General features: G+C 40.1%; 1 protein-coding gene and 1 long non-coding RNA gene across 2 annotated transcripts; both read left to right on the forward strand.

The window, feature by feature from the left end:
- Nucleotides 1-5,162: 5,162 nt before the first annotated feature.
- Nucleotides 5,163-12,844, forward strand: LOC111570591 (cytochrome P450 2J2-like). The gene is made up of 9 exons (XM_023273440.3): nt 5,163-5,437; nt 5,539-5,701; nt 7,231-7,380; nt 7,460-7,620; nt 8,307-8,483; nt 8,930-9,065; nt 9,731-9,918; nt 10,012-10,153; nt 12,619-12,844. The coding sequence occupies exons 1-9, from the start codon at nt 5,234-5,236 to the stop codon at nt 12,798-12,800; spliced, it is 1,503 nt and encodes a 500-aa protein (XP_023129208.2). The 5' UTR covers nt 5,163-5,233; the 3' UTR covers nt 12,801-12,844.
- A 2,071-nt stretch (nt 12,845-14,915) lies between these two features.
- Nucleotides 14,916-17,444, forward strand: LOC129349869 (uncharacterized). Its single transcript, XR_008603049.1, has 3 exons — nt 14,916-15,676; nt 15,733-15,801; nt 16,354-17,444. It is a non-coding gene; the product is annotated as an uncharacterized LOC129349869 (long non-coding RNA).
- The last annotated feature ends 4,964 nt before the right edge of the window (nt 17,445-22,408 follow it).

Raw genomic sequence — 22,408 nt, forward strand, 5'->3', positions numbered from 1 at the left:
TTTAACTAATTTTGAATATTTTGGGGCTAATTTTGACGTTTCAATTCATTTATGTCAAATTTCAACTATTTTTATGCAATTTCTACAAATCTTGGACAGATCCATAGTTATTTTGGACAATTATGATCTATGTCGAACAAGTTTCAAGTCAAGATATCTGGTGTTATTTATTAAATGTCGACCAAAGACTGTGTTTTAGTAGAAATATGGATCCATATATATATATATATATATATATATATATATATATATATATATATATATATATATATATATATATATATATATACATATATACAGTGGGTACGGAAAGTATTCAGACCCCTTTAAATTTTTCACTCTTTGTTTCATTGCAGCCATTTGCTAAAATCAAAAAAGTTCATTTTATTTCTCATTAATGTACACTCAGCACCCTATCTTGACAGAAAAAAAACAGAAATGTAGAAATTTTTGCAAATTTATTAAAAAAGAAAAACTGAATTATCACACGGTCATAAGTATTCAGACCCTTTACTGTGACACTCATATTTAACTCACCTGCAGTCCATTTCTTCTGATCCTCCTTGAGATGGTTCTACTTCTTCATTGGAGTCCAGCTGTGTTTAATTAAACTGATTGGACTTGATTAGGAAAGGCACACACCTGTCTATATAAGACCTTACAGCTCACAGTGCATGTCAGAGCAAATGAGAATCATGAGGTCGAAGGAACTGCCCAAGGAGCTCAGAGACAGAATTGTGGCAAGGCACAGATCTGGTCAAGGTTACAAAAGAATTTCTGCAGCATTCAAGGTTCCTAAGAGCACAGTGGCCTCCATAATCCTTAAATGGAAGAAGTTTGGGACGACCAGAACTCTTCCTAGACCTGGCCGTCCAGCCAAACTGAGCAATCGTGGGAGAAGAGCCTTGGTGAGAGAGGTAAAGAAGAACCCAAAGATCACCGTGGCTGAGCTCCAGAGATGCAGCAGGGAGATGGGAGAAAGTTCCACAAAGTCAACTATCACTGCAGCCCTCCACCAGTCAGGCCTTTATGGCAGAGTGGCCCGACGGAAGCCTCTCCTCAGTGCAAGACATATGAAAGCCCACATAGAGTTTGCCAAAAAACAGATGAAGGACTCCCAGACTATGAGAAATAAGATTCTCTGGTCTGATGAGACCAAGATTGAACTTTCTGGCGTTAATTCTAAGCGGTATGTGTGGAGAAAACCAGGCACTGCTCATCACCTGCCCAATACCATCCCAACAGTGAAACATGGTGGTGGCAGCATCATGCTATGGGGGTGTTTTTCAGCTGCAGGGACAGGATGACTGGTTGCAATTGAAGGAAAGATGAATGCGGTCAAGTACAGAGATATCCTGGAAGAAAACCTCTTCCAGAGTGCTCTGGACCTCAGACTGGGCCGAAGGTTCACCTTCCAACAAGACAATGACCCTAAGCACACAGCTAAAATAACAAAGGAGTGGCTTCGGAACAACTCTGTGACCATTCTTGACTGGCCCAGCCAGAGCCCTGACCTAAACCCAATTGAGCATCTCTGGAGAGATCTGAAAATGGCTGTCCACCAACGTTCACCATCCAACCTGACAGAACTGGAGAGGATCTGCAAGGAAGAATGGCAGAGGATCCCCAAATCCAGGTGTGAAAAGCTTGTTGCATCATTCCCAAGAAGACTCATGGCTGTACTAGCTCAAAAGGGTGCTTCTACTCAATACTGAGCAAAGGGTCTGAATACTTATGACTGTGTGATATTTCAGTTTTTCTTTTTTAATAAATTTGCAAAAATTTCTACATTTCTGTTATTTTCTGTCAAGATAGGGTGCTGAGTGTACATTAATGAGAAATAAAATGAACTTTTTTGATTTTAGCAAATGGCTGCAATGTAACAAAGAGTGAAAAATTTAAAGGGGTCTGAATAATTATGAAGGGATATAGCAAATCAATTCATTTACCGTCTGGAGTTCATCAGTATCAACAAAGACCCATGTCTTCCCAATGGTCCAGGCCACGCTCAAAAACCATAGACCTCCCGTATGCGTCACACCTGTGTCAATTAGTGTGGCCTTTAAATAAACAGGTATCTAGGTCACAGCACCACTCAGTGGCTGCTGATTGAAGTGGCTCCAACAGCTATCAAACAATCACACAAATATGAACAGGACAGCTGCAAAGACCAAGTGATTAGATTTTGGCAATGAAGCGGCTTATCGTGTGGAAAAAATGGTTCAAAATTACTTAAAATTTGCCCAAAATGATTCAAATTTGTCCACAATGACAAAGAATTTTCAAGTGACTGAATATTTGTCCAAAATGACAAAAAAATTGGTCCAAAGAATTGGTAATGGTTCAAAATTACTCAAAATTTGTTCAGAATGACAAAACCTGTCCAAATTGAAATTACTTGAAACTGGTCCAAAATTAGTCCAAAAACTTAAAAATGACTCAAAATTGCTGTGAAATGACTTTGTGGTAAAGAAATGATTCAATCAGCCTCTGGCAGGATTTCTCTTTCTGGTGTTTGATTTTATGCATCTCCCTTCTTTCCCTTTTGTTTCCAAAATATATTCATCAATGTACACTCCCTGTCCCCAAAACAGTTGCACTGTAATATTTCATTGGACTGTCTTCAGCTCTGAGAACAACACGTTCGCTGTGGCATCATTTCCATAAGCTTCTGAAATGTCACAGCATTTATTTCTGTCCAGAGATGCATTCATTTTCTACCAAGATCTTGTATTGATGATGGGAGAGTCGGACAAAGTCTTCTCCAGAACATCCCAAAGATTCTCAGTGGGGCTGAGGTCTGGACTCTGTGGAGGACAATCCATCTCCTGCTCCCTGATCCACTCATTCTCAATGTGACCCCATGGATCCTGGCATCATCATCTTGGAACATGTCCGTGTCATCAGGGGAAAAAAGAACTCCACTGATGGAAAGACCTGGTCATTCAGTATCTTCAGGTACCAGCTGACCTCATTCTGTGGGAACATAACGTTGCTGAACCTGACCAACCCCAGATCATAACCCTAACCCCCACAGGCTGGTAGAAACTGGCCATGATGAGGGCATCACTTCATCGGCCTCTCTTCTTACCCTGATGCCCCCATCACTTTGGAACAGGGTAAATCTGGACTCATCAGACCACATGACCTTCTTTCATTGGTCCAGAGTCCAATCTTTATGCTACTGAGCAAACTGAAGCCTTTTATTCTGATTAGCCTCACTGATGAGTGGTTTTCGTAGAGCTACAAAGTTGTTTTTTATATTAAAACGTGAATATGCAGGGTTGTGTTATTTTATCTGATTCCATTTTGTTGTTTTTCACGATTTTTCTTGATCTCAAGGGGGGCACACCAGTAAAATCACAGCATAATAACCTATAAATAACCACAACTCCAACTTTTCCCCTTTGTTTTAGTTCAAATAAACACATTCTGAAAATGTTCACATTTAAGGAATGATTATCCTGAAATTTCTTCAGAAAATCAAGTTCAATTTCAACAGTATCCTGCCTATCTGCATTGCAACTGCCAGATCACAGTTTATCTACAAAGGAACAAAATATTCAGTCACAGCTGTCTGGAGCTGAACCATCTAGTATTTTACTTTATGATCAAAACAACTTGTCATGGTCTAGAAATTATTTGAAATTTGCAGTGAATGTCTTCTCTGTAATTTTTACCCCTTACAAAGTCATCCCATGGGTGGAAATGGACCATTCAGCGGGCTGGTTTTGGCCCATGGGTCGTATGTTTCACACCCCTGGTAAAAATAATCGGAGTAGATGAGCCAAGGTAGGGACGTGATCAAGTACGCCAGTGTTCCAATTGCACATTAATGATGCGTTCTCCATTATCGGGAGTCCTTATGACCTTTGCGTACTTGGCAAGTAAGGACTTGTACAACGGCCAGTGCAGTTTGTGTGCTGTGAAAAACAGGCTGACGTTAAAACAATCATTGAGCTAATTAGTACCACGTAGACGGACCTTTTCCTCCCAGTCGCCTGTGCCCCTCTTGTCATGCCTCTGTGTGCCCCCAGGTGGAAGCGCCCACTATTTGAGAAACACTGATCTAGGGGATCTGGCAGTAAGCCTTTAGCATGAAGTGTGCAGCGTACTGTGTCTACAGAAACATCAGGTCCTCTTTCATCCAAATCTTCCTGCAGGTCTTTGGCAGTAAGCCAAGGGTTCTTGCCCATCTGTCTCTGTAGGAATCTTGATGTGCTTCCCAAAAGCTTTTTTTTTTTGACCACGACCATCTAGTATAGCCACAGTACCAGTGGCTTCGAACTTGAATGATGCTTCCAACGGTGGGAACATTCAAGAGCTTGGATATCTTCATGAATCCATTTCCTTTCTTGTGCAAAGCAACTACCTCCTCTCTAAACTTCAGGGACATCTCTCTCTGGTCTTAACCATGTTGCTTGCAAGAGGCATATGGGGAGTACTGACAGAAAGTGTACCCACTTTGTAGACATGAGTAGTACTCAATGTTTCGCATGTGTCACCGTTGAATTTCCCTCAAAATACATACATATATACATACAGCTGTATGGCATGAGTTGTACTGCAATTATCTGTATTTACCGAGCATTGTTTGTAGGGGGTTGAATCATTTTGCAACTGTACGAATGAATACATATGGAATTCTGTTGTAAACAAAAACTGTGAAATTAGTCAAAACATGTTTTATATTTTAGATTCTTTAAAATAGCCACCCTTTGCTTTGATTGCTTTGTAAAACCCCAGAACTTGTGACTGAAAGAGCACCTGAGTGAAAAGACAATGAATAATTGTTAAAATAAGTGATTGGTTTGAGGAGCAGCTTTGAGTGGAAATCCTCCCTTATCCTCATGTTTACAAGCCATCAGTTCAAGAGTTGTTAATTCACCAAATTTTGGAGGACAATGAGAGGGAGATTTGGTTTTAGGTCTGTTGAAGTTTGGCTATTCATCTTCTCTGTGATTAGATTAGTCTTTAAACTTTTCACATCATACAATCGACTGTGTTCCCAACTGCAGACTCAGATAAACAGATTTTTTTTGTCAGGGTTACTGAATAACTGCTTGACATCACTCTTTGTTTGTATGTAGAGGTCAGAGTCCAGTGGAATCAGTGGTTGGGAAGCTGAGAGTCATATAAAGGAGTGGTTATTACCTCCTAGCAGCACAGCATCAGTCCTCTGTTCCACAGGAGACATAAGTCAGTCTTCAGTTGGACAGGACGTGTTTGAAGGATGGATTCAGTCTTTTCTCTCATCGGATCCTGTATCGGCTGGGATTTCAAAAGCCTGCTGCTCTTCACAGTAGTCTTCATCATTGCTGCAGACTTTGTGAAGTTCCGTCGGCCAGCCGGCTTCCCTCCAGGACCGTGGGCTCTTCCAATCGTAGGCAGCATGTTCTCTCTGGACCACACCAGGACCCATGAGGTTTTCACACAGGTATCAGACAATTATACAGATGTTTACAGGTCAGCTGGCAGGATTTCTCTCTCTGGTGTTTGATTTTATGCGTCTCCTTTCTTTCCTAAATCCTCCCCCAGCTAGCAGGAAAGTACGGGAATGTGTTCAGCGTACGGATGGGCAACAAGTGGCTGGTTGTGTTGAACAGGTTTGAGGCTCTGAAAGAAGCTCTGATAACGAAGGGGGACAGCATGGCACACCGACCAGATCTTCCTATGGTGCAGGACATATCAGCTGGACGAGGTAAGAGGACTGAACAGACACACGGATCAACAAATCCTGGGCATTTCCAGCTGGAAGCCTCTTCTAACTTGTCAGTCTTGTAGATGCATTGTGGAAGGATACACCTTTATTTTGTTCCTAATCTGTACTATGTTTTGCTTGTTTGTTTTTTCAAATTTGCAATTTTCCTTTTAGCCTGAACATGAATCTGTAAAGGGTCGTTGCAGAACTAAATACACAGGAAACTGAAATCCAAAATGGCTCAGAATATGACGTATGTTTATACTAACTTTAACAGCTGCATTCATATAAAAACAAGGGTTTCACAAAGTTCTTTGACAGACCTTTAACACCACATTTACCTTCTAATACTACATTAACCCTCTAATACTACATTTACCCTCTAACACTACATTTAACCTTTAACACTACATTTACCTTCTAATACTACATTTACCCTGTAATACTACATTTGCCCTCTAACACTACATTTACCCTCTAACACTACATTTACCCTCTAATACTACATTTAACCTTTAATACTACATTTACCCTCTAATACTACATTTACCCTGTAATACTACATTTACCCTCTAACACTACATTTACCCTCTAATACTACATTTACCCTTTAATACTACATTTACCCTCTAATACTACATTTACCCTGTAATACTACATTTAACCTCTAATACTACATTTACCCTCTAACACCACATTTACCCTCTAACACTACATTTACCCTCTAATACTACATTTACCCTCTAACACTACATTTAACCTCTAATACTACATTTACCCTCTAATACTACATTTAACCTCTAACACTACATTTAACCTCTAATACTACATTTACCCTATACTACTAGGATGTACGTCCACGTTGACCACTGAGACAGGCAAACTAACAATACCATGAGGGTCATTCCATTTTACATCCCACTCAATAAATTTCCAGAAATCCATGTACAAAATACTAAAACATGCAGTAGTTGTGTAAATGTTCTTGTCTTGAGATCAAATCTAAAAAATCTTGAAGAAATGAATGTTTGAAAATATTTTTAAAATATCAAATAAGTCTGGAGTTCCCCCTAAAATGCCATTTTTCTCTTGTCCCACCTCCCTGATGACAATACAACAGTTAAAATTAAATTTACATCTCCGTTTTTGGTAATACTTTTTTCATTGATGTCTCTTGTAATTGTGGGAACATTTTTTTAAAGCAACATAATATTTTAAATAATTACTTTGCATGCAACGTGTGTCCCACAGTGTGTAAGCATAACCTGATGATGTTTTTGACTTTTCTGTCTCGTTTGTTGTTTTCTGCCTTGTTCAATTTAATGTATTGTTTTTGTCGTTTTATGTCTTGTTGACCCTTATATCCTTCAGGTACTGACACAATATGTGTCTCACATTTTTTGCACTTCGTCCTCCTTTGTAAAAGGAAACAGATACTGTTTGGTTCTTTGCCGTTACAAAGTCCATAATAGATTGTTTTTAAGTAAATATCTGACAAGTTTGCTTCAAACTGTGTATTTTCCGATCAGGTGTTATTTTCAATAACGGACCCAAATGGAGGGAGCAAAGGCGATTTGCACTTTCAACCCTCAGATATTTTGGATTTGGAAAGAAGTCCCTGGAGCCCGTCATCCTGGATGAATTTAGACACTGTGCAGAAGAGTTCAGAAGTTTTAAAGGTATGTAATTAAGACACAGTGACATATTTATGATGAGCAGATGCTCGACTAACGTTTAGTTTTCTCTTCACTTGTGAAGGTAAGCCGTTCAATCCACAACTCGCCATCAACAACGCCGTCTCCAACGTCATCAGCTTCCTGGTTTTTGGTCGTCGCTTTGAGTACAGTGATGAGAAGTTCCAGGAGCTGTTGGGGATGTTTAACGATGCATTCCAGATTCAAGCCTCCGTTTGGGCTCAGGTACTGCAATTTACATCTACTGATTAAACCTTAATGCCGTGTACCTCTCTGGGAAATGGTTTACCATTCATGTCAGTGAATGATCTGTTAAGGAACACGAGTGCAACAGATTTCAGTATTCTGTGTTGGATTGTTCATACTTCTCTAATCATTTCATAATCCCATATGTGTTGTTTAATTGTTTGTATATCTTTTGTCTTGATCTCCAATGTAGAAAGAACGGTAAGTACATAAAGTATTCAGACCCCCTGAAATTTTTCACTCTTTGTTACATTGCAGCCATTTGCTTTTCATTTTTTCCTCACTAATGTTCACACAGCACCCCAAAGTGACAGAAAAACACACAACTGCAGACATTTTTGCAGATTTATTAAATAAGAAAAACTGAAATATCGCATTATCAGCAAAGATCTTTATACTTATGGCCGTGTGATATTTCAGTTTTTCTTTTACTTTTATTTAAGTAACTTTACTTAACTAAAAGATTTTAGCAAACGGTCACAATATAACTAAGAGTGAAAAATTTAAAGTGGGTCTGAACGCTTTCCCTAACCCCTGTAAAACATCATTTAGTCCTTCTTCAGTAGGTGTGTCCACGTCTGCTGTTGCTGTTGAAGTGAGGTTTGACCGTTGTTCTTCAGTTGTTTTCTGATAACTTTATTGTCCCATCCTCCTCCTCTGTGCAGCTCTACAACTCGTTCACTGTGCTCATGAGACATTTGCCAGGCCCACATCAGACGGGCAGACAGATCTGGAGGAAGGTGCATGACTTTGTCCATGAAGAGGTGAATGAGCACAAACAGACCTGGGATCCGTCGGAGCAGAGAGACTTCATCGACTGCTACCTGAAGGAGATCCAGAAGGTGATTGACATTACATACAGAGCTCTATTACAGATGCTGTGCTCTTTAGGAAGCTCTTGTAAACATTATATCTGCTTTTTGTGCATCTACATCAGAATTATCTATTGTTTGTTTTACTGGAATAATATTTTACTGTGGCAGAACTACTGACTTATGAATGGTAAATAGTGTCACCTTTTTCTGTTTCCTCTACCTTACAGCCTTCTAAATGTTAACAGCTCTCCAGTACCAATTAAAAGGTTTTTAGATCTCACTGAAAGTTAAACTCAAACTTGAGATGTTAAAATATTGATTTATGAGAGGGCTGAACAGTGGCTCAGTGATTAGCACTGTGGCCTCACTCCCCACTGAGGATTAAACAGTGTACACATGATGGACGTGACTGTAGTAACACTGATTTTCTTGATTTGTTTTGCAAGTTTTAACTTTTCAATTTTATTTTCAAGGCGAAAGCTGACAGCACTTTAGATGAGGAAAACCTGATTATCTGTGTCTGGGACTTGTTTCTGGCTGGATCAGAGACCACAACCACCACCATGCGCTGGGCGTTCCTCTACATGACCAAATATCCAGAGATCCAGGGTGAGAGCACAGACAGGTCTTTAAAACAAATGTGTGGATTAAATTTTAACAGTGTAAATATCCGTGTTTCCAAGTTATACTCATCAATGTACGTTACCATTGAAAAGTCTGGGGTCACCCAGACAATTCCATGTTTTCCAGTAAAGCTCCCACTTTTATCCATGTGCTAACATAACTGCACAAGGGTTTTCTAATCATCAATGAGCCTTTCAACACCATTAGCTAACACAATGTAGCATTAGAACACAGGAGTGATGGTTGCTGGAAATGTTCCTCTGTACCTCTATGGAGATATTCCATTAAAAATCAGCCGTTTCCAGCTAGAATTGTCATTTACCACATTAACAATGTCTACACTGGATTTATCATTCATTTAATGTTATCTTCACTGAAAAAAATGCTTTTCTTTCAAAAATAAGGACATCTCTAAGTGACCCCAAACCTTTGAACGGTAGTGTATGCATCATATGTTTTCCAATGACTGATTGACATCTAGCAGTAAAACATACCTTACAGTGCTTATAGGAAGTATTTAAACCCCTTGAAAGTTTTCACAACATGCTGAACATTGGAATCATTGGAGATCGCTAACAGGCCAGTTGACACTGATGGTGACACTGAAACAAACTTGCGGCTAAATATTTTGTGCAATGATTGATCCACAGAGAAGGTCCAGGCTGAGATTGACAGGGTGATCGGACAGACCAGACAGCCGTCCATGGAGGACCGTGTAAACCTGCCCTACACTGATGCTGTTATCCACGAGATCCAGAGAATAGGCAATATAATTCCTCTTAGTATTCCACGTTCCACCAACAGAGACGTCCAGCTGGGAGGCTACACCATCCCACAGGTCATCTCTCAAACCACTTCAGCAAAACACCAATGCAGTGCTCACATGCCAGTGTACATATTTATGAATGTTCATTATGATTCCTGTCAACAGGGAGTTACAATAATTCCCAATCTGACCTCTGTGATGTTTGACGAGGATGAGTGGGAGACGCCCTTCACCTTCAATCCGGGACACTTTCTGAACAAGGAGGGCAAATTTGTGAAACCAGAAGCTTTCATCCCTTTCTCTGTTGGTAAGGAGCAACACAGCTGGAAGATCCCCGGTTCACATTCCAGCCTTCCCAGGATCTTTATGCATGGAGTTTCTACAGTGGGTACGGAAAGTATTCAGACCCCTTTAAATGTTTCACTCTTTGTTTCATTGCAGCCATTTGCTAGAATCAAAAAAGTTCATTTTATTTCTCATTAATGTACACTCAGCACCCTATCTTGACAGAAAGAAACAGAAATGTTGAAATTTTTGCAAATTTATTAAAAAAGAAAAACTGAAATATCACACAGTCATAAGTATTCAGACCCTTTACTGTGACACTCATATTTAACTCACCTGTGGTCCATTTCTTCTGATCCTCCTTGAGATGGTTCTACTTCTTCATTGGAGTCCAGCTGTGTTTAATTAAACTGATTGGACTTGATTACGAAAGGCACACACCTGTCTATATAAGACCTTACAGCTCACAGTGCATGTCAGAGCAAATGAGAATCATGAGGTGGAAGGAACTGCCCAAGGAGCTCAGAGACAGAATTGTGGCAAGGCACAGATCTGGTCAAGGTCACAAAAGAATTTCTGCAGCACTCAAGGTTCCTAAGAGCACAGTGGCCTCCATAATCCTTAAATGGAAGAAGTTTGGGACGACCAGAACTCTTCCTAGACCTGGCCGTCCAGCCAAACTGAGCAATCGTGGGAGAAGAGCCTTGGTGAGAGAGGTAAAGAAGAACCCAAAGATCACCGTGGCTGAGCTCCAGAGATGCAGCAGGGAGATGGGAGAAAGTTCCACAAAGTCAACTATCACTGCAGCCCTCCACCAGTCGGGCCTTTATGGCAGAGTGGCCCGACGGAAGCCTCTCCTCAGTGCAAGACATATGAAAGCCCACATAGAGTTTGCCAAAAAACACATGAAGGACTCCCAGACTATGAGAAATAAGATTCTCTGGTCTGATGAGACCAAGACTGAACTTTCTGGCGTTAATTCTAAGCGGTATGTGTGGAGAAAACCAGGCACTGCTCATCACCTGCCCAATACCATCCCAACAGTGAAACATGGTGGTGGCAGCATCATGCTATGGGGGTGTTTTTCAGCTGCAGGGACAGGACGACTGGTTGCAATTGAAGGAAAGATGAATGCGGTCAAGTACAGAGATATCCTGGAAGAAAACCTCTTCCAGAGTGCTCTGGACCTCAGACTGGGCCGAAGGTTCACCTTCCAACAAGACAATGACCCTAAGCACACAGCTAAAATAACAAAGGAGTGGCTTCGGAACAACTCTGTGACCATTCTTGACTGGCCCAGCCAGAGCCCTGACCTAAACCCAATTGAGCGTCTCTGGAGAGATCTGAAAATGGCTGTCCACCAACGTTCACCATCCAACCTGACAGAACGGGAGAGGATCTGCAAGGAAGAATGGCAGAGGATCCCCAAATCCAGGTGTGAAAAACTTGTTGCATCATTCCCAAGAAGACTCATGACTGTACTAGCTCAAAAGGGTGCTTCTACTCAATACTGAGCAAAGGATCTGAATACTGTGTGATATTTCAGTTTTTCTTTTTTAATAAATTTGCAAAAATTTCTACATTTCTGGTTTTTTCTGTCAAGATAGGGTGCTGAGTGTACATTAATGAGAAATAAAATGAACTTTTTTGATTTTAGCAAATGGCTGCAATGTAACAACGAGTGAAAAATTTAAAGGGGTCTGAATACTTTCCGTACCCACTGTATGTTCTCCCTGTACGTGTGGGTTTTCTCTGGGTACTAGGGCTTCCTCCCATGGTCCAAAAGCATGCTGAGGTTAATTGGTAACTCTAAAACTTTCCAGAGGTGTGATTCCGAGTGTGATTGTCTGTATATGTAGCCCTGTGATAGACTGGCATCCTGTCCAGGGTGTCCCCTGCCTTCACACCAAGTCAGCAGGGATAAACTCCAGCCCCTGCAACCTTAATGAGGATGAAACGGTGTATAGATAATGGATGGATGGATACTATGTTTGACAAATACCAAACACTGCACATAACATCACGAAGCACGGTGGTGGCAGCATCATGATGTGAAGCATGGTGGTGGCAGCATCATGATCTGAAGCATGGTGGTGGCAGCATCATGATGTGAAGCACGGTGGTGGCAGCATCATGATGTGAAGCACGGTGGTGGCAGCATCATGATGTGAAGCACGGTGGTGGCAGCATCATGATGTGAAGCACGGTGGTGGCAGCATCATGATGTGAAGCACGGTGGTGGCAGCATCATGATGTGAAGCACGGTGGTGGCAGCATCATGATGTGAAGCACGGTGGTGGCAGCATCATGATGTGAAGCACGGTGGTGGCAGCATCATGATGTGAAGCACGGTGGTGGCAGCATCATGATGTGAAGCACGGTGGTGGCAGCATCATGATGTGAAGCACGGTGGTGGCAGCATCATGATGTGCACTACACTCCCGTCCAATAAAGTCAGTAAAACATTCGTTCTTTTTCCTGTCTCAGGGACGCGTCAGTGTCTCGGGGAGAATCTGGCCAGGATGGAGCTTTTCCTGTTTTTCACCTCCTTCATGCAGAACTTCACCTTCTCCATGCCTGCTGGGGTGAAGCCTTCAGTGGACTACCTGTTTGGAGTCAGTCTGGGACCAAAGGCATATGAAATATGTGTGACAGAACGCAGCAGCTAGGCGTTCCTATACAAATAAAGACTGCACAGTTTAAAACCTTTCAAGATCAGGAGTAATTTAAAATGAATCAAACCAAGACATTAACTTGAGCAGAAAACACACATAATAAACAAAGTGTTACCTAGACTAATTCAGTTTGCTAGGTGACCAGTTTCTTTACACTGCTCTCAACTACCCAGCTGCAGAACGTGCTGTCTGTATGACCTTATTACTGTGCTAGCGCGGCTAGCGCTGTATTAGCGCGGCTAGCGCGGCTAACGCTGTGCTAGCGCTGTATTAGCGCGGCTAACGCTGTGCTAGCGCTGTATTAGCGCGGCTAACGCTGTGCTAGCGCTGTGTTAGCGCGGCTAACGCTGTGCTAGCGCAGCTAACGGCATGCATTACAGCTTACTGACTCTCACAAAAACAAACCACATACAGGACAAAAAGGATTAATACACTCACTGAAGCGCCGTCGTTCATGCTGGTAGCTGTGGTTGACCCCTGTCTTGTGAGGTGAACCATCTGCGTCACATGACCGGAGGAGCGCCACGTGATTGGCTGGGCATTTGTTCGAGTTTGGCCAGGATCGATTGTTTACGCCTGAGTCCCCCGGATGTGAACAGCGAATTTTTTGACAGCGAATTTTTTAACATTGAATTTTTTGATGGCGAATTTTGAACATTGAATTTTTTGATGGCGAATTTTGAACATTGAATTTTTTGATGGTGAATTTTGAACACATTGAATTTTTTTGATGGTGAATTTTGAAAACATTGAATTTTTAACAGGTTTTTAGAATTTTGATGAGCTAAATTCAGGCATAAAAAATTCACATACACAATTTTGATGCAAAAAAATTCAAAGTAAGAAATTCAGCAGCTTTTAAAATTCAGAATCTGATGAGTCTGATTTGCTTCCATAAAAGTTGTTTTTATTGTTATAACTTCGTGTCAAAAGTAGTACTTTTTTAAATATAAAAAGAGAAAAAAAATGTAATTATGACTTTGTCCAATAGGTCGTCTGATATACTGTGAGAAAAAAAAGATTAGCTGTCATTTTACACATTTCCTGCTTGATTCATGATATTTAATCTGGTCATCTATGAAAGAAATTAAGCTTTATCTGTGATGCATTTTGTTTTAAATCTCCATTTGGGAATATTACGACTTATAATAGACTGAAGAGTTTGGAGCGTGATCTGACAGGAGAATGGCATCATGGGAAACATTCTTTATTTTACACTTTAGTGGAGCTGAATCTTGAAATCTATGCTAGAATATGACTGGGACCTACTAGAGTAGTACGAATATTTTTTCCCAATGGTATTATTCAATTCAGTTTTATTTATATAGTGACAATTACAGCTCCAATTGTCTCAAGACCCTTTACAGAACCCAGATGCCTGAATCCTCCAGAGCAGCCCTAAGGTGACGGTGGCAAAAAACCCTCCCTTTCAACAGGAAGAAACCTTGAGCAGAACCTGACTCATATGGGAGGACCCATCTGCCACTGGCCAGCGGGTTGAGAGGGGTAGAAGAGGGTTCAGGAGAGGGAAGGGGGGGAGGGAACAAGGTACATATAACATACAATCAGCAACCACAGATATGAAGCATCCAGCTTCACAGGAAGTCAATCAAGAAAAGCCAGTATAGGAGAAATATGATCTCTCTTGCTAACTCCCGTCAGTACTCTGGCTGCAGCGTTTTGGATCAGCTGTAGATATTTCAGAGAGCTATTGGGACAACCTGATAATAAGGAATTACAGTAGTCAAGCCTAGAAGTAACAAATGCATTGTTACGAGAAAAGCGTTTAAACGGTCAAATCATTTTTCTGAGCAGTGATCAACATTTCACGGTTCACATTCAGTGTTAACTCTGCGTCACTAGGGAACAGAGAGATGTCATTTTTACATTTAGACTTATTTTCTGTCTTTACTATATTTTCAGTAACACCAAATTTCTTACTTTCATCTAGGTTAGTCACGAATGACTCAGGTAAATCCACAATATGACCAAGTTTACGAGCCTGTGCAGAGGTAACGGTGCACACAGGGAACAGATTTAGTTCAGAGAGGTCAGCAGGAGCAGCCGAGGATGAGACGGGGACCAGAACATTACAACCAGGTGAGAAAAAATGTTTCCTTCAGCTAAATCATTCCCTAAAATGAACGAGACACCACTGATTGGGCTCTCAGTACGGTCATCCCAATACCCCACACTAACAAATCAGAACCAGACGAAGTCTCATTGGACAGTGGCAGGACATCACCTAACATCATCGAATGATAGGCTGCCGTATCACGGAGGATTGTTATCTGCACCTTTTCTTTTCCCTCTGGTCACAGAAACAAAGCCCTCTGTAACGAAAGGCTGAAAACGAGCATCATTGTCAGAGATTTTACACTCAGAATGCACAGAATGCACTTCAGGAGAAGTCACAGTTTTTATTAGACACACGCCAGCAGGCGGTTTGTTAGGTTTAGACTGACCTTTCTTTTTTAGAGCAGGACAGACTGCGATTAAATGACCCAGCTCATGGCAGTAATAACACTCGCTGCTGTCACCAGCAACCGTGGGAATATTTCTCCATGCAAGCTTCGGTGGTCGGTTTCTCCGTTCAGACACAACAGTTGGTCCACGCGATGACTGTGGAGAAAATACACTTTTATGAGTCAAAATAAACTCATCAGCTAAGACGGCTGTGTAACCCAGATGAAAACAGTAGTATAGCTGTCGTTCTCCTGCATTATTTTGGCCTTATTGGGGTTCGGCCAATCCCAGTAGTCGCGGTGACGTCATTACGTTGTTCCCCTCAGCGCGCTGTTTTGTAATTAGCGGCTGCAGCATTCAGGCGTGCAGGAGCGGTGGGGAAGCCACACACGAGAGAGCTGCAGGTCTGTTTTCAGCTATTTTCGCTATTTTAATTGTAATACTTGTTTTAAACTCTTAGGAGCCCCTTATCGTAGCCAAATCAGAGACGGACGACGGAGTGAGAGAGTAGATGCAAATCGTGGAACTGGTGAGTTTTACTATGGCTTTGTTGATAGCTTAGCGTTAGCTTGTCCTAGCCTCAGCCTGTTAGCCTAGCCTCCGCCATTGTTTGCCACTTTTCAATGCAGTTACGCCCTGTTTCTACCAAATGTATTGTATGTATATGGAAGCCCTGTTGTGCCAAGAAATATTAAGTGGTTGTTTTCCATCTTTTGTGTTTATTTACTGTTTGCATATTTGCACAGCAGTATTAGTACCTTTTGACTGAAGCACTTTATGCAAATTATGCACTATAAACTATGCACTTTATTTAATATTGTTCAACAATGTTCCATTTGAATTTAATTGAACTATTTTAGTGACTACTGACTATGAATTTTGACCAATGTGATTAAATATATTAATACATGTATATTTATATTTGACATTGATTAGAATATTTACATTTTAGACTATGGACTCTAGTACATTTAGTCCTATTTATTGATTGTGTGCACACTGAAACTAATCAACTTTTAGCTACAAGCTATTGGTTTATTTGATTTAGAGATTTATTGGGAAGTTTGGGTCTGTTCTCTAGGCCAGGTCCTTGATTGATGGCGAGCTTAATGGAGCCCTGAACCTAAAGCAAAGCAACTGCTGAAGAACTGAGTCGCACCTCTCCTGCCAGGCTGGTAGGGGGCTCTTTGTGGCCCACAAACTCTCCCCACTCAAAACCTTGAATTGTCCGCCTTGTCCACATACAATCTTTTTTTCCACAAACCCCTCCTATGCGCACTTTTCCTCCTGGACAATCACATTCAACCCAGACGTGGGTTACATGAACTGTGGGTTGGGTTGGTACATTGGAGTCAATTTCCCAAGTGTTGGGAATTTTGTGGACTCATTGGCGCTTTGCATTGACATTCGAATTGTATATCAATGTTTCTGAGTCATGTCCTGAAGTTGCATAGTTAATGAATTATTTTGAATATTCATTATTGAATGGCCATTTATGAGTTACTGTTTGTTATTCACTGTAAATATTTGCACTGTTGGCTGTCTTGTATGTTTAAAGAAATATTCAATATATGGTACCTGCAAATACAAAATCAGCTTCCTGTCTACTCTCTCCTTGAGCCGAATTTAGTCTTCTGAGTACTAGCCTAACGAACCTAACTACTTCTGGTGTTAGTAAACCAATTCTTTACTACTTACCTACTACACAGGTGTTACAGCTGCATTTGTGACTTTCTTTTCATTCAGATTTACAAATTATAGAAATTTGATGTAAATTCCTCTAGCAGTATTAACTCACACATCTCTTCCAGAGATTTCACATTACAGTCTTGACACCACTTGTCAAACTAAAAGCTTTTCTCGCACACAAGTTCTACGTAGTTCTTGCTGGCATTTTTTTCACGGCTTCTAAATTTTTGTCTATATGCCTCACTAACTAGAGAGGTAAGGCTTTGTTGTTCTTTTTAAAACTTTGTTTTGGCAGGTCAGTTTTGGTTAATAGATTAGTGGCGTTTTGTTTGTTGTTTTTGCCCACTGTCGATTTTAGTTACCCATCACCATTGTTACGGTTCACAGATTTATTGTAAATAAACACATACATTACATGAGAGAATGTGTGTTGTAGCGGATTGGGACCAGGGGAAGGATGCCTCTTCATGTTTCACCCAGTGACCCCAGGGCTGGGTGTAACATGAACTGGGGGCTCGTCCGTTGCTTTTCCTGCTTAGTGTTGCGCTCAGTTAGGTGAGTATTTTCCTGGTTGGAATTTTCTGTGTGTGGGAGGAATTAGGGGGGGAAATGGCTGATTTCTCCATTGATGAGTTCGCTGATAGTCCCTCATGGGAAAAATGCGACAATTGTAAAAAGACAGACTTGTTAATTACTGCTGGTCAATTTAACCTTGGTGTGTCTGCTAATGCCTGCAAAGCAGAGATGCAGACTGTCTTGGCTGAACAGCTGGTGGACACCGGTGTGCTTCCTGCTAGAGCTGGCAGAGTAAGATGGTCGTTGCTGCACTGCAGGTGGATACAGCCGGGTCTGAGGTTCCTGGTGAATCCCCTGCTGGTCTGGATCACATGTCGGCCACTGGTTATATATACAATATTTCTCAGGTGGAAAAAGGAAGTCCTACAGATTTGTTTTATGTGTGAGTTAAAGGACATGTCCTGGTCAAAGATAACACTGAGGTTCCTCACAGTAGTACTGGAGGCCAATGTAATGCCATCCAGAGTAACTATATGCTTTGAAAGCAATTCTCTAAGATGTTTGGGGCCAAATACAATGACTTCAGTCTTGTCTGAATTTAGTAGTAAGAAATTATAGGTCATCCAGGTCTTTATGTCCTTAAGACAATCTTGCAGTCTAGCTAGCTGATTAGTTTCATTTGGCTTCATAGATAAATACAATTGAGTGTCTTCAGCATAACAATGGAAATTAATACAGTGCTTCCTAATAATATTGCCTAAGGGAAGCATGTATAATGTGAACAGTATTGGTCCTAAGACAGAACCCTGAGGAACTCCATGATTAACCCTAGTATGCTCGGAAGAGTCATTGTTGACATGCACAAACTGGAACCTGTCTGATAAGTAGGATTTAAACCAGTCCAGTGCTGTCCCTTTAATGCCAATAGAATGTTCTAGTCACTGTAATAAAAGATTGTGGTCGATTGTATCGAATGCTGCACTAAGGTCCAATAAAATAAGTATAGAGACCAGTCCATTATCTGACGCTATGAGAAGGTCATTAGTAACTTTCACCAGAGCTGTTTCTGTGCTATGATGCACTCTGAAGCCTGACTGAAACTCTTCAAACAAGCTATTCCTTTGTAAATGTTCACATAATTGATTTGCAACTGTTCTTTCCAGAATTTTGGAGAGAAATGGGAGGTTGGAAATTGGTCTATAGTTGGCTAAAACATCTGGATCTAGAGTGGGCTTTTTAAGTAAAGGTTTGATTACAGCAACCTTAAAAGCCTGTGGTACATAACCTGTTACTAGAGAGAGATTAATCAGATCTAACATTGAGGAATTAATTAAAGGTAAAGCCTCTTTGAACAGTCTAGTTGGGATAGGATCTAAAAGACATGTTGATGGTTTGGATGTAGAAACTATTGAAATGAGTTCAGAGAGATGTATGGGAGTGAAAAATTCTAAATATCCATCTGGTCTTACAGCCAATTCTAAAGCATCTGTACTCGATGATACATCTGTGACATTTGCAGGAAGGGCCAGATTAATTTTTTCTCTAATCGTAATAATTTTATTTGTAAAGAAGCTCATGAAGTTGTTACTGCTCAAAGCTAAAGGAATACAAGTTTCAACAGAGCTCTGACTCTTTGTCAGCCTGGCTACAGTGCTGAAAAGAAACCTGGGGTTGTTCTTGTTTTCCTCTATTAAAGATGAATAATATGTTGTCCTGGCATTACCAAGAGCTTTTTTATAAATTACTAGACTATTTTTCCAAGCTACATAAACTTCTTCTAAATTAGTGGAATACCACTTCCTTTCCAGCTTTCGGGACGCCTGCTTTAAAGTCTGCAGCTGGGAATTCTACCAAGGAGCAGGTCCTCTCTGAGATAGAACTTTCTTTTTTACAGGTGCAACACTATCAAGTGTTGTACGCAGTGAGGCTGCAGCATTATTAACAATATAATCCACTTCTGTGGGGGTAAAATTATAATATTTCCCTTCCATTATATCAGTAAGTGGTGCTGGACTAAATAGAGAGGGTATTATTTCCTTAAATTTAGTCACCGAATTGTCAGACAGACATCTACTGTAATGATGTTTATTCTTAACTCCTATACAATCTATTGTTGTAAATTGAAATGTTACCATAAAATGATCAGAAAGAAGAGGGTTCTGGGGAAATACTGTTAACTGTTTGATTTCTATGCCATAAGTCAGAACGAGGTCAAGGGTGTGATTAAAACTATGAGTTGGTTTATTTACATGTTGAGAAAACCCAATTGAGTCTAATATTGAATTAAAAGCAGTCGTAAGGCTGTCACTGTCCACGTCAACATGAATGTTAAAGTCACCCACAATAATGACTTTAACTGAGCTGAGCACTAAATCAGATAAAAAGTCTGAGAATTGAGATAAAAACTCAGAGTAAGGAGCAGGAGGACGATATACAACAACAAATAAAACTGGTTTCTGAGCTTTTAAATCTGGTTGAGAGAGACTGAGAGGAAGATTTTCAAATGAACTGTAACTAGGTTTAGGTCTCTGGTTCGTTTTTAAGCTAGAGAGGTAAATTGCTTTGGAGTCATTTTGGACACTTTTTGAATAATTTTTGTCTTTTTTGAGTTATTTTTGCACAATTTTTGAGTTGTTTTGGACAGTTTTTGAGTTATGTTGGAACATTCTTGAGTTATTTTGCACAATTTTGAGTCGTTTTGCACAATTTTGAGTTGTTTTGCACAATTTTGAGTCATTTTGGACAATTTTGAGTTGTTTTGACAGTTTTTGAGTCATTTTGAACAATTTTTGAGTTATTTTTGGAGAATTTTGCGTAATTTTAGACAATTTTTGAGTTATTTTAGACAATTTTCAAGTAATTTTGGACAATTTTTGAATTACTTTTGGAGAATTTTGCATAATTTTAGACAATTTTTGAATTATTTTTGAGTAATTTTGTACGATCTGTGTAATTTTGGATGATTTTTGAGTTATTTTAGATTTTTTTTGCTATTTTTGAGTGATCTTAGATAATTTTAAGTCATCTTTAACAATTTTGGAGTCATTTTGGACAATTTTTGATTTATTTTGGATAATTTTGCATAATTTTTGAGTTATTTTGGACATTTCTGAGTTATTATAGATACTTTGGGGTAAATTTTGAGTCATTTTTGACAATATTGAACAATGTTGCATAATTTTGAACCATTTTGGACAATTTTTGAGTTCCATTAGTTAAGCGAGGCTGCCTAAATCCATTTTGAAGAGGGCGGAGTAGATCGTCAATGACTGGTCTAACTCTGCTGAAGATCATCTGATCATAGGTCAACCTGTACTTTCACATACAGTAGGGTTTCCTTTCTCTGGAACTGGAACAATCCCTGATATTCCCCCCTTATATCATCCTAAAGTCTGAATTATTCCTGGCTTCTTTCTGTGCAGAGTCCTGGGCGTCCTCAGAGGGATTTGAACCTCTAACCTCGCCGCTGATCTGAATATTTCGCCGTCTGTCATGTGCAGACACGTTTTCTTCAGAGCGCCGCCGGCCGCCGTGAAGGTCGTTTGGCAGCTCATTTGTCAAACCGTACAGCTTCCTCCCTGCGTTACTTATTTGTGTTTGTTTGAACGGCGTTGTTGTTTGAGCAGCATAAGTAATAACATTATTAATTCGTCTGGCGGCTGCTTTCTGGTCCATTTCTGCCTCTGAGGACTCAATGTGAGTGTTGGTATGTTTTCAGTTAATTACTGACATGAGATCTGTTCATCTCAGTCAGCAGGCGTCCTTCACTGTAAAACAATTATTCCAGAACTAGAGGACATCTGGGCTTCTAAATGTCTGAAAAATCAACCTTGTCTTCTCCATATTGATCAATAATAGGTATTGATGGGCTCAGCTTCTTCTTCCATGTTTTCTGTGCTGTTTGCTAACTCTACTCTAATCCATGCTAATGTGATCTTTTTCTCAGCAGTAGAAGCTAGATATTTAGCTGCTGTTACTGCTGACCAAGAGGACAAACTGACTGATGGAAAACAGTCCAAAGAATTAGTCTGATCCTGATAATATGAGCTGGAGGGAGACATTCAATCAAGGCTGACAATGGGATGAAAATATGAAAAATAGAAGAGAGGACATAGCTTTGCTCTACACATTCTGTAGGAACACTTACGATAAAAACAAGACACAAAACAACAGAAATGAGACACAAAATGACAAAAGAAAGACATACAATGGCAAAAACTACACCACAAACCCAGAAGCAAGACACAAAATGATACAAACGAGACACAAAACGACAAAAACTAGACTTAAAATGACACAAACGAGACACAAAACGACAAAAACTAGACTTAAAATGACACAGACACACAAAACGACAAAAACTAGACTTAAAATGACACAAACGAGACACAAAACGACAAAAACTAGACTTAAAATGACAAAAATGAGAATAAAATGACAAGAACAAAATAAAACTACAGATGACAGAAAATGTCAGAAACAAGACACAAAATGACAAAAGCTACACATAAAATGACAAAAACAAGACAGAAAATGTCAGAAACAAGACACAAAATGACAAAAACAAGACACCAGTGTGCTTCACACCATGATACTACCACCACCATGCTTCTGTTGAAGCACAGCAGTGATCATAAACTAAAATACTACATTGTTCAGTTCCAGATGACTGAATGTTGTGTTCCTTTGTAGATACACTGTGATCTGTTATTTGTAATGTGTAAATGATCAGCTGAGGCTGAATACTGTTGAAAGTGAACTTGTTTTTCTGAAGAAATTTCAGGATGATCATTCATTAAAAGTGAACATTTTCAGAATGTACTTTTTTGAACTAAAACAAAGGGGAAAAAATTGGAGGTGTGTTTATTTATAGGTTATTATGCTGTGATTTTATTGGTTACTGGAGATCAAACCGGACTGAATGTGGAACC

This window comes from Amphiprion ocellaris, chromosome 10 (assembly GCF_022539595.1).
Source record: "Amphiprion ocellaris isolate individual 3 ecotype Okinawa chromosome 10, ASM2253959v1, whole genome shotgun sequence".
NCBI lineage: Eukaryota > Metazoa > Chordata > Actinopteri > Pomacentridae > Amphiprion > Amphiprion ocellaris.